This window comes from Macaca nemestrina, chromosome 3, assembly GCF_043159975.1.
Source record: "Macaca nemestrina isolate mMacNem1 chromosome 3, mMacNem.hap1, whole genome shotgun sequence".
In the NCBI taxonomy this organism is placed as follows: domain Eukaryota; kingdom Metazoa; phylum Chordata; class Mammalia; order Primates; family Cercopithecidae; genus Macaca; species Macaca nemestrina.
Window position 1 is genome coordinate 158280521 of NC_092127.1, and position 14369 is coordinate 158294889.

The 14369-nt window shown below is 36.5% G+C and overlaps 1 protein-coding gene across 7 annotated transcripts in view; it reads right to left on the reverse strand.

Annotated features, from left to right (window-relative positions):
* Nucleotides 1-14369, reverse strand: part of LOC105487966 (WD repeat domain 19) — a 93725-nt gene that overhangs the window by 62323 nt on the left and 17033 nt on the right. For all 7 annotated transcript variants that reach the window (XR_011621350.1, XM_071093721.1, XM_071093720.1 and 4 more), the window contains 4 exons: nt 10605-10685; nt 9032-9144; nt 8563-8736; nt 362-432 (listed from right to left, as the gene is read on the reverse strand). Coding sequence is in view for 6 of the 7 variants with exons in the window: in XM_071093721.1 (XP_070949822.1) it covers nt 362-432; nt 8563-8736; nt 9032-9144; nt 10605-10685 (439 nt within the window). In the remaining variant the exon portion in view is untranslated. The remainder of the gene's footprint in view (nt 1-361; nt 433-8562; nt 8737-9031; nt 9145-10604; nt 10686-14369) is intronic.

The window sequence follows — 14369 nt, forward strand, 5'->3', positions numbered from 1 at the left end:
GGAGGCCAAGGTGGGCGGATCACCCGAGGTCAGGAGTTCAAGACTAGCCTGGCCAACATGGTGAAACCCTGTCTCTACTAAAAATACAAAAATTAGCTGGGTGTGGTGGCGCATGCCTGTAATACCAGCTACTTGGGAGGCTGAGGCAGGAGAATAGCTTGAACTTTGGAGGTAGAGGTTGCAGTGAGCAGAGATCATGCCATTGCATTCCATCCTGGGCTACAAAATGAGACTCCATCTCAAAAAAAAAAAAAAAAAAAAAATCCTCCTACAATGAATGCAAATCACACAATAATGAACACAACCTTATTCTCTGTAACTGGAATGATAAAATGTCGATCTGCTTCAGAAAAATCAATACCTTTATTTTCCTCATCCAGGCTGAGTATAGCATACATGTCTTTTAAGTCAACCAAGTCTTGGATTTTAATGCTGAAAAACAAAAATGTATTTAAAAAATATATATATGATCTTTATATAAAACTGTTTTAGTTCACCAAAAATTATAAACCATGGAATAGGTTACTGGTCTCCAAAATGTGATGTACAGAACGATCTACCCGGTTAAAGAAAGAAAGTATTAGAATTTCTGTACTTCATTACATCTTTAAATTTTGGGGTTTGTTGTTGTTTGTTTACTGTGTGAAGAGATGGGGGGGTGTTGTTTGTTTACTGTGTGAAGAGATGGGGGGGTGGGTTGTACCTGGCTTAGTTTCTGATCTATGGCATCAGGAATAAGGAGGTTAAAATGGTCCTGAAGAAATTTGAGTATGAAAATATTCTCCTGAGTAGTATTAGTTATTGTAAGATGATACAGGTTTCTCTTTACAATGTGTTCCCTTTCTCCCATGCCCAGAGTTCTTTCATACAAAAGGAAGTGAATTATAGTACAGAAAGAATATTAAATTTGGATCAGAAGGATCAGGTTGAAAGCTCTGAAAAATGCGGGCATAATATTATTTCATAGTGTTGTAATAAGAATAAGTAAGTTGATGTAAATGAAAGTTGTGTAGTACAATGTTGAGACCCAACAGTTGTAACATTTCTTTCCTCCTAATCTCCTTTTCTCCTTTCTCTTCCCTTCCAGTATTTTCCTCTTACATTGTTTCCCTCATTATTTTCATTTAATTGAACTTTTAAGATAATTTTAGATTCACAGGTAGTTGTAAGAGGCAATATAGATAGATAGATTCCATGTCCCCTTTTCTCCCAATAACATCTTGAAATACTATAGTATAATATCACAATTGGGATACTGACATTGATAGAAACTACAAATCTTATTCCGATGCCCCTAGTTTTACTTGTACTCAATGTGTGTGTTTACTTGTACTTGGTGTGTGTGTTTACTTGTACTCAGTGTGTGTGTTTAGTAACTTTCTCACACAAGAGATTCATGAGATCCACAACCACAGTCAGGATACATACAGATAGTTCCATGACCACGAGGATCTCTCATGTTGCCTTTTCATAAACACTCACCTCTTTCCTTCTAACCCCAGCCCCATCCTAACCTCTGGCAATCACTAATCTGTTCTTTGTTTTTATAATTCTATCTTTTCAAGAACATTATATAAATGAAATCATACAGTATGCAACCTGTTGAGACTGGCTTTTTTCCATTCAGCGCAATCCTTTGGAAATTCATTCAAGTTGCTGGGTGTATCAATAGGTTGTTCCTTTTTATTGTTGAGTAGTGTTCTATGACATAGATGAACCATTCACCCACTGAAGGACATCTGGATTGTTTCCAGTTTTTGGTTTTTTATTTTTTTATTTTATTTTTTATTTTTTTATTATACTTTAAGTTCTAGGGTACATGTGCACAACGTGCAGGTTTGTTACATATGTATACATGTGCCATGTTGGTGTGCTGTACCCATTAACTTGTCATTTACATTAGGTATATCCCCCCTACCCCCTCCCCACAATAGGACCCGGTGTGTGATGTTCCCCTTCCTGTGTCCAAGTGATCTCACTGTTCAATTCCCACCTATGAGTGAGAACATGTGGTATTTGGTTTTCTGTTCTTGCGATAAGTTTGCTGAGAATGATGGTTTCCAGCTGCATCCATGTCCCTTACAAAGGACATGAACTCATCCTTTTTTATAGCTGCATAGTATTCCATGGTGTATATGTGTCACATGTTCTTAATCCAGTCTGTCACTGATGGACATTTGCGTTGATTCCAAGTCTTTGCTATTGTGAATAGTGCCGCAATAAACACACGTGTGCATGTGTCTTTATAGCAGCATGACTTATAATCCTTTGGGTATATCCCCAGTAATGGGATGGCTGGGTCAAATGGTATTTCTAGTTCTAGATCCTTGAGGAATTGCCACACTGTTTTCCACAATGGATGAAGTAGTTTACAGTCCCACCAACAGTGTAAAAGTGTTCCTATTTCTCCACATCCTCTCCAGCACCTGTTGTTTCCTGATTTTTTAATGACTGCCATTCTAACTGGGGTGAGATAGTATCTCATTGTGGTTTTGATTTGCATTTCTCTGATGGCAAGTGATGATGAGCATTTTTTCACGTGTCTGTTGCTGCATATACAGGTTTTTATCTGAATGTAGGTGTTCATTTCTCTGGAATAAATGGCCAGATGTGAAACTGCTAGATCATACGGTAATTGCATGTTTAGTTTTTTAAGAAACTGCTAAACTGCTTCCCAGAGTAGCTGTACCATGATGCATTCCCACCAGCAATGTATGAGGAATCCAGTTTCTCTTCATACTTACCCACATTTGGTGTTATCACTATTTTTCATTTTAGCCATTCTAATAGATGGGTAGCAAGAGTTAATTGTGGTTTTAATTTGCATTTCCCTAATGGCTAATTTTCATGTATTTGTTATTATTTGGTGAAATCTATGTCTTTTGCCTATTTTCTTACAGGGTTGTTTGCTTTTTTTACTGTTCGGTTTTTGTTGAATGGCAACTATATAAGTAAGTTTATTATTTTTGTGTTGCATAGATAAATTGATATGTAAATAGATAATTGACATTTAAACAAAAATAGTATCAACATAGTGTTGGGTTGATAACATATACAGATATTAAACATATGACATACTGTTGGGTCTTGAGAGTCCTTTACATATTCTAGATACTAGATACTAGTCCTTTGTTGGATATGTGGTTTACAAATATTTTCTCATTTTGTAGCTTATCTTTTCATCTTATTTGTTTATTTATTTTCAGAGTCAAGGTTTCACCACGTTGGCCAGGCTGGTCTCAAACTCCTGACCTCAGGTGATGTGCCTAGCTTGGCCTCCCAAAGCGCTGGAATTACAGATATGAGGCACCGCATCCGGCCATCTTTTCATCTTTAACAGAGTATTTCACAAAGCAAAAGTTTAAAATTTTGATGAAATCTACTTTATCAATTTTTCCTTTTATAGATCATAGTTTTGGTTTCAAGTCTAAGAACTCTTTGCCTAACCCTAGATCCAAAAGATATCCTCCTATATTTTACATTTTATATTTAAGTCTATGAGTGAATTTTTTTATTAAGGTGTAAGGTTTGTGTTGAAGCTTTTTTTTTTTTTTTTTCACTTGTGGATGTCTAATTGCTCCAGTACCATTTGTTGAAAAGGGCATCTTGCTTTTATTGAATTATTTTCACCTTTGTCAAAAACCAACTGTGCATATTTGTGTGGGTTTATTTCTGTCTTCTCTATTCTATTCCGTTGATTGATGTATCTTTTCCTCTGCCAATGATACATAGTCTTGATGATTGTAGCTACACAAGTTTTTATATTGGGAATAATGATTTCTCCCATTTTATTGTTCTTTTTTAAGATTGCTGTTGGCTATTTTAGGATCTGTATCTATCTCTCTGTCTCTATCTATCTATATTAGAATAAGCATGTCTATGCCTACAAAGAAGCATGCTGGGATTTTGATATAAATTTCATTAAACAATAGATCAACTTGGGGGAACTGGCATCTTCACTTTGTTGAGCTTTTCAATCTATGAACACAGTATAACTCTCCATTTATTTGAGTCTAATTTGATCTCTTTCGTCAGCATTTTATAATTTTCAGCACAGACACTGTACAGGTTTTGTTAGAGGTATACTTAAGCAGTTCAATTTCTTTGGAGTGACTGAAAATGGTATTGGTTTTCATTTTTGTTTTCATTGTTAATGTTCATTGTTAGTATATTGAAATGTGATTAATTTTTGTGTGTTGATCTTATATCCTACAATCTTGCTCAACTCATTTATTAGTTTTAGTTCTAGGAGTTGCTTTTATGTAGAAAATTCCAAGATTTTTTATGTAGAAAATCCCAAGATGATCATGACATCTGCAAATAGAGAGTTTTCCTTCTTCCTTTCTAATCTGAGTGCTGTGTATTTCTTTTTCTTGCCTATTGCAGTGGCCAGAACTTCTAACGCTAGGTTGAATAAGAGTAATGAGAGCAGATATTCTTGTCTTGTTCCTAATCTTAAGGGACAAGCATTCCGTCTTTCACCATTAAGCATGATATTAAGTGTAGGCTTTTTGTAGTTCTTTTTTTTTTGAGATAGGGTTTCACTCTTTTGCCCAGGCTGGAGTGCAGTGGCATGATCACAGCTCACTGCAGCCTCAACCTCCCAGGCTCAAGTGATCCTCCCACCTCAACCTCCCAAGTTGCTGGGACTACAGGCAACTTGTAGAGATGGGGTCTCGCCATATTGCCCAGTCTGGTCTTGAACTCTTGGGCTCAAGTGACTCTCCTGCCTTGGCCTCCCAAGGTGCTGGGATTACAGGAGTGAGCCACTGTGCCTGGCCTATATTGTTCCTTGTCAAACTGAGGTAATTACCTGCTATTCCTAACTTGCTGAGAGTTTTTATCATGAAGGTGTGCTGGACTTTGTGCAATGCTTTTTCTGTGTCAATTGATGTGATTATATGGCTTGTCTTTTTTAGCTTCTGATATAGTGATTACATTTTTTTTTGTTTTCTTTTTGAGACAGGGTCTTGCTCTGTTGCTCAGGCTAGAGTGCAGTGATGCAACTGCAGCTCACTGCAACCTCAAACTCCTGGGCTCAGCAATCCTCCCACCTCAGCTTCCTGAGTAGCTAGGAATACAGGCACATACCACCATGCCTCGCTATTTTGTTTTAGAGATGGGGTCTTGCTATATTGCCCAGGCTGGTCTCCAACCCCAGCCTCAGGTGATCCTCCTGGCTCAGCCTCCCAAAGCGCTGGGATTACAGCCATGTACCACTGCACCTGACCTAGATTACACTGATTTTTAAATATTGAACCATTTGATATTTTCAGTATCTGAAATAAATCACACTTGGTCATGAAGTATAATTCCTTTTATACACTGTTACATTGTTTGCTAAATTTTCTTGAGAATTTTCATGCTCAAGTTTATGAGAGATACTGACCCGTATTTTTCTTTTTTAATACACTGTCTTTGTTTGGTCTTGATATAAAGGTAATACTAGCCTTATAAAACAAGTTGAAGAGTTCTCTACTCTTTTATTTTCTGGAAGAGATTTTTAAAAAATTGGTATTAATCCTTTATCAAGTGTTTGGCAGAATTCTTCAATGAAACCATACAGGCCTGGAGATTTATTTTTTGGGAGCATTTAAATCACTAATTCCATTTTATTGTAGTTATAGGGCTAATCCAGATGATCTGTTTCATTTGGGTTGAGTTTTGGTAGTTTATGGTTTTCAAAGAATTGTTCTATTTCTTCTAGGTTGTCAAATTTTGAGTGTAAAATTGCTTGTAGTATTCCTTTATTATTCTCATAATGGCTTTCAGATCTGTAGGGATAATCCTGTTTAATTCTTGATATTGGTGATTTGTTTTGTCTATTCTCTTTTTATTTTTGTCAGGCTTGTTAGAGGCTTATCAATTTTATTTTCTTCAAAGAACCAGCTGCCTGTTTAATTGATTTTTTTTTTTGAAACGGAGTCTCACTCTGTCACCCAGGCTGGAGTGCAATGGTGCGAACTCAGCTCACCGCAACCTCTTTCTCCTGGGTTCAAGTGATTCTCCTGCCTCAGCCTCCCGAGTAGCTGGGATTACAGGCATGCACCACCATACCCGGCTAGTTTTGTATTTTTAGTAGAGACAGGGTTGCTCCATGTTGGTCACGCTGATTTTTTAAATTTTCTCATTTTCCATTTGAACATTTTTTAGCATCCCATTTTAATTTCTCTATTTTGCTTTTGTATATTTCTTTGAATAGTTTTCTCAGAGGTTGCTCTAGATTATAATATACATATTTAAGTTTTCATAGTCTACTTAGAATCAATATTTTACCATTTCAAGTGGAATGTAGAAGTCTTATCACATACAAAACCTTTTACCCTCTCTCCCCTTTATGGTATAGTTGTCTCATATATTGCATTTTCATGCATTAAACCCCTTACTGAGCAATATTATAATTTTTGTTTTAAACCATCACATATACATTAAAAATCTCAAAAGAAAAAAAGTCCATTATATTTACCCGGATATTTACCATTTCTATTGCTCTTCCTTCATTCTTAATGTCCCAAATTTCCTTCTGTTCTCAGTTCTCTTCCATCTGAAGAACTTCCTTCAGCAATTCTTTCAGAGAGCAAGATGGTCTCTTCATTTTCCTTCATCTAAAAATGCTTTTATTTCATTTTCATTTACTGATATACATTTTCACTGGATAAAGAATTTCAGTTGACAACGCTTTTATTTTAGCACTTTAAGAATATTGTGGCATTTCCTTCTAGCCTCAATGCTTTATGGTGAGAAAATCCATTGTCATTCAAAATGTTGCTCTCTGGCTGCTTTCAAGATTTTTTCTTTGTCTTTATTTTTCAACAGTTTGATTATGATGTGAATAGCTCTAGATTTCTTCTGGTTTATCCGTTTGGGGACTTGCTGAGCTTCTATAATATGGAGGTTTATGTCTTTTGCCATAAATTTCCAGCCATTATTTTTGGGATTCCGAAGACACAAATACTAGACCTTTTGTTATTGTTTAACAGGTCTCTGGGACAAATAATTTTGTTTCATTTTTTTCTTCCATGTTCAGATTGGATATTTTCTAATGATCTCTCTTTAAGTTTACTGACTCCTTATTATCTCCATTTGCTATTAAGTCCACCACATTTATTGCATTTTATAGTTCTAAAATTTCCATTTGGTTCTTCTTTATTGGTTCTATTTCTTTTCTGAGACTTTCTAGCTTTCCATTTGTTTCAAGAGTATTAGCCCTTACCTCTTGGAGCATTTCTATATCTGCTATCTGCATCTTCTTGGCATTGGTGTTTTTTTATTGTTATTTCCTGAGCGAGTTAAAATTTTCCTAATTCTTCATATATCAAGTAATTGGGGGTTATATTCTGGACATTGTGAAATTATGAGACTGTGTCTAATCTAAATCCCATGGAGAAGGTTAATATTTTTGTTTCAGTAGGCCATCAACTTCGCTGGGTTCAGGTTACAAGTTTCAAGGAGACTTCTGTGGCTTATGGTTTCAATGTCAGTTCTATTTTCAACGCCTTTGCAGTGGTATTCAGATATGTCCCTCTATGGCCCACTCAGTGGCTAGTATAAGACCTTGGCTATGATCTATGTCTTAGTTCAGTTCACAGGGTCTTTGGTATATGTTTAGGATAAGTCTATACATATGAGCTTAAGGATGAACCCAGGAGTTCATAAATATGTTTACAGGGTTGCTTTCCTGAGTTCCTTCCTCTCTGTGATCAATCTGGTACTTTCTAGTTCCCTAGGGCTCCTAATTTTGGTCCTCTATTAATGCTTGATCTCTGGTTCCTCTGTTCTACCACATAATTCCCACAACTATATGAGCACTTGTGACCAAGGGAGGACAAAGAGAAAAATAGGCAACAGTGGTTTGCCCTATCTTCTTGAAACCACAGCCTCTAATTGGAGAGAGATCATCCTCCATCAGAGTTTTAGGTGCCTGTGGGTCCTTGGTGCCATTGTTCCTGCTGCCACTATCATGAGGAGATTGCTTGGTGGCTGGAGCATTAGAGAACAAAGAACAAAAAAAGAAAAAGAAAACCAGGGGATTTCCCCAACTGCCTTTGAGCATTACAAGTTCTCTTTCCCACAACTTAAGCCAGAACCAGAGAGCTTCCTTAAAGCTCTCTCTGTGCTCTGGTGCCTAGTTGTAGGTTTTAGACTTCCTTGAGTCCTGGCTGTGAGAGAGCAGAGGACAAATGGGAGACTCACTGCTGGTTAGCTGGCACTTCAAATTCCATCTTCTTTTCCAATCTGCCTGCTACTATTTACTTTTCAGAGTCCTTAAATATCTGCTCCATGCATTCTGCTCACATTTTACAGCTATATTCAGTGGGAGACTTGGGGTGGAGTGTGCTTACTCCATGTTACCCAGAACTACCTATTTTATTTTTAAGACTGATTTTCAACTATACTTTGTTTTATATTTTTGCCCTGAATATTAAAATCAGGAGTAAAGTAGTCTTAGATGTCTTAAATTGTAAACATGATTGCCAGATTCATATTAGCTACCAAAGTTTGGCTGATTCACTTGAGTATTTACTATATAAACTTTACTAAAAATATGTGAAAATAACTTACCAGTTATCTCCACATGTAGCAACTTTGTTAAGAGTCTGTGACACTGCAATGCTAGTTAGATTATCTTTATGGTTACGAGCCTGAAATATCTCTTGACCAAGCTCTCCAGTATGAGTAGAAACGACCACAAAATGTCCACGTGAAAAACCAATCATGATGCGGCCATCACCATACCTATAGCAACGAAGGCAAAATATGGTAAACAAGGAGATTAGCTATCAGTGGCAACATGGTAAATTAGCAAGTACCTTAAAATTAAGGAATTATAGAATATAATTTATCAAGGGCCTACTTTGTGTCAGATAATATGCTAAATAGTTCTGCATACTAAATCACAGACCATGAATCAGAAAATGTTATGTATAGAATTGAATGTGACAAACAAAAATTGAATACAATTAGTAAGGAAAAACCTATAGATGTCCTTCTGTAATGAGCTTTTTGTACATACTAGTTATAGCAGACATACCAATTATAGCAGACAATGTTGCCAAAGTCCTGCTGAAATTCAAGATCAGCTGGGTTATCTGGTTCATTCAGATTAAAAAGAAACAAAGCTTTCTTGCCAAGCACCACACTTATCTGCCAGAAAAGATTAGGAGATTGTGAAATGAGTTATTTAGTACTTCATGAAAAGACCAATAAGCAAATCCAAAAGCTGAACCTAATTTGTGAAAATAATAAGCCCAATTTAGATGTGCTACATGTTGTAAGTAGCACAATAATATGACTGACTAAAAAAATGCATTTACTAATATATAGTCTGGTAAGGGTCCTTCGTTTTACACATCTTCAATATACCCTTTGAAATACACTAAAATTCCTTTGTGGAGTGACCATTTAAACTTTCTATATGTTTCATTAGAGTAATGCACAATACAGGATTGTAAGTCTGACAGTTCCACTGCAAATGAATTCATATTCTGATTATAAAGACTCTTCTACTCTAAGAGGCTGTTCTGTTTTTGAGCCATTTGGGATTACAGGTCCATACTCCTGTGGATAATCCAGCTTGGCTTTTATATCATCACTGGTTCCATCACCTGCAGGTCAGTGTTGGCTAAACTCGTGTCTCTCTGCTACTCATGCAAGTAAATTCTTCAGTGCAATTCCCAGTGGAGGATGTAATTATGTTGGAAGAAAAAATAGTACATTACTTATTTGGGCTTATTATTGATATATTTCCTTGATTATAAGATGCTCTCAATTGTAAGTCACTATCAATTTAATAATAGAGTTTTAGGAAATAAAGAACTACTACTTCATTAAATATATTCATATTGATTGTGAAACTCATCTGGATTTCAGAATGTTAAGATGTGGCAGGGAAAATGCATCTAAGTATTAACCAAAAGCTACAACTTTGGCCGGACGCAGTTGCTCATGCCTGTAATTCCAGCACTTTGGGAGGCCGAGGCGGGCGGATCACCTGAGGTTAGGGGTTCGAGACCAGCCTGAACAACATGGAGAAACCCCATCTCTACTAAAAATACAACATTAGCTGGGTGTGGTGGCACATCCTTGTAATCCCAGCTATTTGGGAGGCTGAGGCAGGAGAATCGCTTGAACCTAGGAGGCAGAGGTTGTGGTGAGCCAAGATCACACCACTGAACTCCAGCCTGGACAACAAGAGCAAAACTCTGTCTCAAAAAAAAAAAAAAACCAGAAAAACAAAACAAAAAAACCCCAAACCTACAACTTCAAGAGCTTTGCTAACCACATCTCATAGAGTAAAAATTTTAAAAATAATATACAAATTAATACTTCTGTTCTGCAAGGTACCCCTAATGTTTTTGCTGCCACAAGAATGAAAAGAGCAATACCAATTGTAACAGAAAGCTGTCCTCATTTGCTGTAATGCCAGGTAGTCAGTAGCAATTACAACAACTTTTAGGGACTAAAAGACCTAGCTCTACTTTGGCTTAAAATATAGTCAATGGACGTAATTTATTTATCACTATTTTGTCATCCAAGAAAAGGAAATTATATATTCCACAAAATTACCCAAATGATTTGCACATGGATTTGATTAGAATTCTTACCATGCTTTCAGCAGCAGAGGTTCGGTCATCTGTCTTCATCAAGGAAAACTGCATGTTACTAGGCTCTGATCTCACTTGTGTCTAACGGAGTAAAAACATCATCACTATGAACAAACCCAATATTTAAATTCATTCTGAATATTAATAGAACAGGTAACTTGTTTTCATTCCTGACTAATGTTGGACTAAGAACCTGAAAATCCTACTGTCACAAATATCTAGAAATTCTACATGAAACATAAAATATATCTTATTAAATAGATAAATAAGCCTGAAAGAAGAAAAGGGAAATTTACAGGGACCATCAGCAAAGATCAAACTAAAAGCAGAGTGTGTGCAGAAATTGATGCTGCAGCTATCCAGAGCAGCTAGTTACGGGAGACAATAACGAAACCCAATTATCTTGGCCTGAGTGTTGAGTCAGACGAAACAAAGTTCATTTCAATAACTTAATTAAAGGATGGGCGCGGTGGCTCATATCTGTAATCCCAGCGCTTTGGGAGGCTGAGGTGGGAGGATAGCTTGAGCCCAGGAGTTTGAGTCTGCAGTGAGCTATGAGCATGCCACTGCACTCCAGAGCAAGACCCTGTCACAAAAAAAAAAAAAAAGAAAGAAAAAGAAAAAGGAAAAAGGATTTAAAGATCTCCCTTCCTCCCTTCCTATCCTCACTATAGTCTGAAGTTCAAATTTATATGTTGGGTTGTTTGGGAGCTCCCAAGATGAGAAATTAACATAAAATATGGAAGCATCCAGGCTTATATTACCCCTGCAGTTTTGGAAAAAACTAACCCAGAACCTCTACCAAGGTTTTAAAAAATTTCCACACATAAACCTTGCTAAAGATGAGCTCATAATTCAAAATTACAAAACTCGTTAAGAAACAATGCATCAAGAGAAGGAGCTAGCAGATATAAAAATAATAGAATTATCGGAGACATAAATTATAAAATAAATATTTTAAAAATGACTAAAGCTGTAAGAGGACTCATAAATATCAGAAAAGAAGTTTTTAATTTCAGGCAGTTTTTTTTAAGTGCATATGTACTTTTGTATTATAGGAGGTGTATCTGAAGGGTAGAGTCCTAGAAATGGTATTGTTAGGTCAAAAAGTAAGTACAGATGTGGTTTTGTTAGCTATTTCCAAATTTTCCTCCAGACAGGACATACTTATTTTATCTACAGTTTCACCAACAGAATATGTTGTCATATTTTACATAATTTTGCCACCCTGATAGGTGAAAACTGGTATTTCAGTGTGGCTTTAATTTGTAGTTATTTAATTATGAGTAAGTTTGAAATTTTTTCATATGTATGAGAGCCATTTTTTATATATTTTTGTGTGAACTGTCCATGTATTTCAAGCAGATTTTTAAAAGAACTACAAAGTACTTTCTAAAAATGAGGAGTCATTAAAATAAAAAAACTCAATGGTATAGACAGATGATTAGACAAATTTGAAGAAAGAATATGTGAACTAATATGAGAAAATCATCCAAAAGGTTGCAGAGTGATAAAAAGATAGAAACTATGAAAAGGAGAGATTAAGAGACATAAGAAGGTCCAACAGCTATCTAACAGATGCTCCCGAAAAACAGAATAGAAAGGGCAAGAAGTAATATTCAAAGAGATAATGACTATGAATTTTCCTGAATTGACAAAAGATAGCAATCTTCAGATTCAGGAAGCAAGACAAATCCTGAGCAGGATAAATAAAAATAAATCCATACAAGTAACACCATAGTGATCTTCAGAACACCAAAGTTAAAACAATTAAGAAAAAACACCAAACAAAGCAACACTTAACAATGCCTATTTTGCTTACTACATGACAGCTTAAGTAGGATGTCTAAGTTTGGAAGCAGACTTCTTAAGGATTAGAAATGAAAAATAGTTATCTTGTATGTAAGTAACAGCTGAATTGTAGTGACTTCCTGGAATGCTATATGGAAAAAATATTCTAAGGCCATATTTTGATTCAGTGGAGGGAAAAAATCCACTGTCTATTGGTGATGTCTGATATGGACACAAGAGAGGGGAGTTGTAGCATTTGTACTATACCTAACATTCTATTTCTAAAGGGCATTGAAAATAGGATGATTAAAACAGACATAGGAATCGACTTTCTTCAGCCCTATTTTCTAAAAATTCCCAATCAAAACCTGTATCTTCAGTTAGTCCAGGCTTGAACAACACATGAACAAGCTGTAGTAAGTTTTTCCTTGCTGTTCTGCTTGTACTGAATGAGTAAATGTTTTGCACTATCTACTAAAGCAAGTTTTAGCAAGGTACATAGTCATCTAGCTGGACTAAAATTGCAGCTTTCCTGGGAGCAGGTAGATTTGGCCACATGACTAGGTTCTAGTCATATGATATGAAGGGAAATAATAAATGCATCTTCCAGATCAAATCCTTTACAAATTTCTTACATTCTATTTCTTCTCTTTGTCCTTTCCCTGGAGCTGAAATGCAGATGTGATCCTGTTACACTAGCTTCAATCATGCAGATGAGGGTACAATACTCTAGAAAATGGCAGAGCAATAAGATAGAAGGAACCTGAGGCTCTGTACAATTTAGTGAAGCAGAGGTACGTAGGTGACTTGTCTCTCTGTTACATGAGAAAGAAAGAGAGGAAACCCCCTGCCCCGACCCATACTATCATATTCTTACAGCCCTGAAGTTTTAGGTCTCTCTGTCCCAACAGTTTATAGTCTATACCCTGACTGATTCAGATAGCCTTCTATCTTTGAGAGTGTCACAATCAAACTTTCATTGATCTTCTCTATCTCCCAAATGTTGTAGGACAGGTAAGCTGCACCACAAAATGTGACAATTAACAGCAAGGCCATGTGTGTTTTATAATATTAGTAATGTCTTCTTAAGAGTGGGGGCCTATGATCGGCAACCTCTAAGGTGGCCCACAATGATCCCCACTTTCTGGTTTTATGCCTGTGTCATCCCCATCCCTGCCCTACTGAGTGTGGGCTATACCTTGTAATTCACTTCTAAAGAACAAAATATCACAAAAGTGATTCTGTGATTAGGTTATAAAGAGATGTAGCTTCAGTCTTGAATGGCTTCTCTCACTCTCTCGCCAGCTGCTGTGTTGTGAGGCACTCTATGGAGAGATCCATGTGGCAAGGAAGTGAGGGAGGCTCCCAGTGAATAGCTAGAGAGAAACTGAGTCTAACAACCTATAAGGAACTGAACCCTGTCAACACCCACGTGAGTGAGCTTGGAGGCAGATTTTCTCCCTATCAAGCCTTCACATGAAACTGCAGCCCTGTCTAACAACACGATTGCAGCCTTGTAGAGACTTTGAGGCAGAGACACCCAGATAAGCTGCATCTAAATTCCTCATCCACAAAACCATGAAATAGTAACTGTTGTTTTAAGCTTCTATATTTTGAGGTTAATTTGTTATGCAGCAATAGATTGGCTAATACAGAGCCATATTTCATATTCTTCCTATAGTATATAGCACAGTACCATGTGCCTAACAGGTATTCAAAGAATATGTTAGTCAGTATTACTCTAGCAATACTAAATCATAAGCAGTAGTCCAAAGTGAAAATTTCCCATTGGTCACATTATGTAGCTACTGGCGATACAAATTCCCATAAAGAGGGAGCCTCTGAAAGAGCTAATCAATCTTGAGAAATGTGAATAGTAGAAAAATTTAATCTTAAATTTCATTAGGATTAGTTTAGAAGCAATTTATCAGTTAAAGGTATGGGCTTTATAATCAGGCAGATTTGACTCTGAGT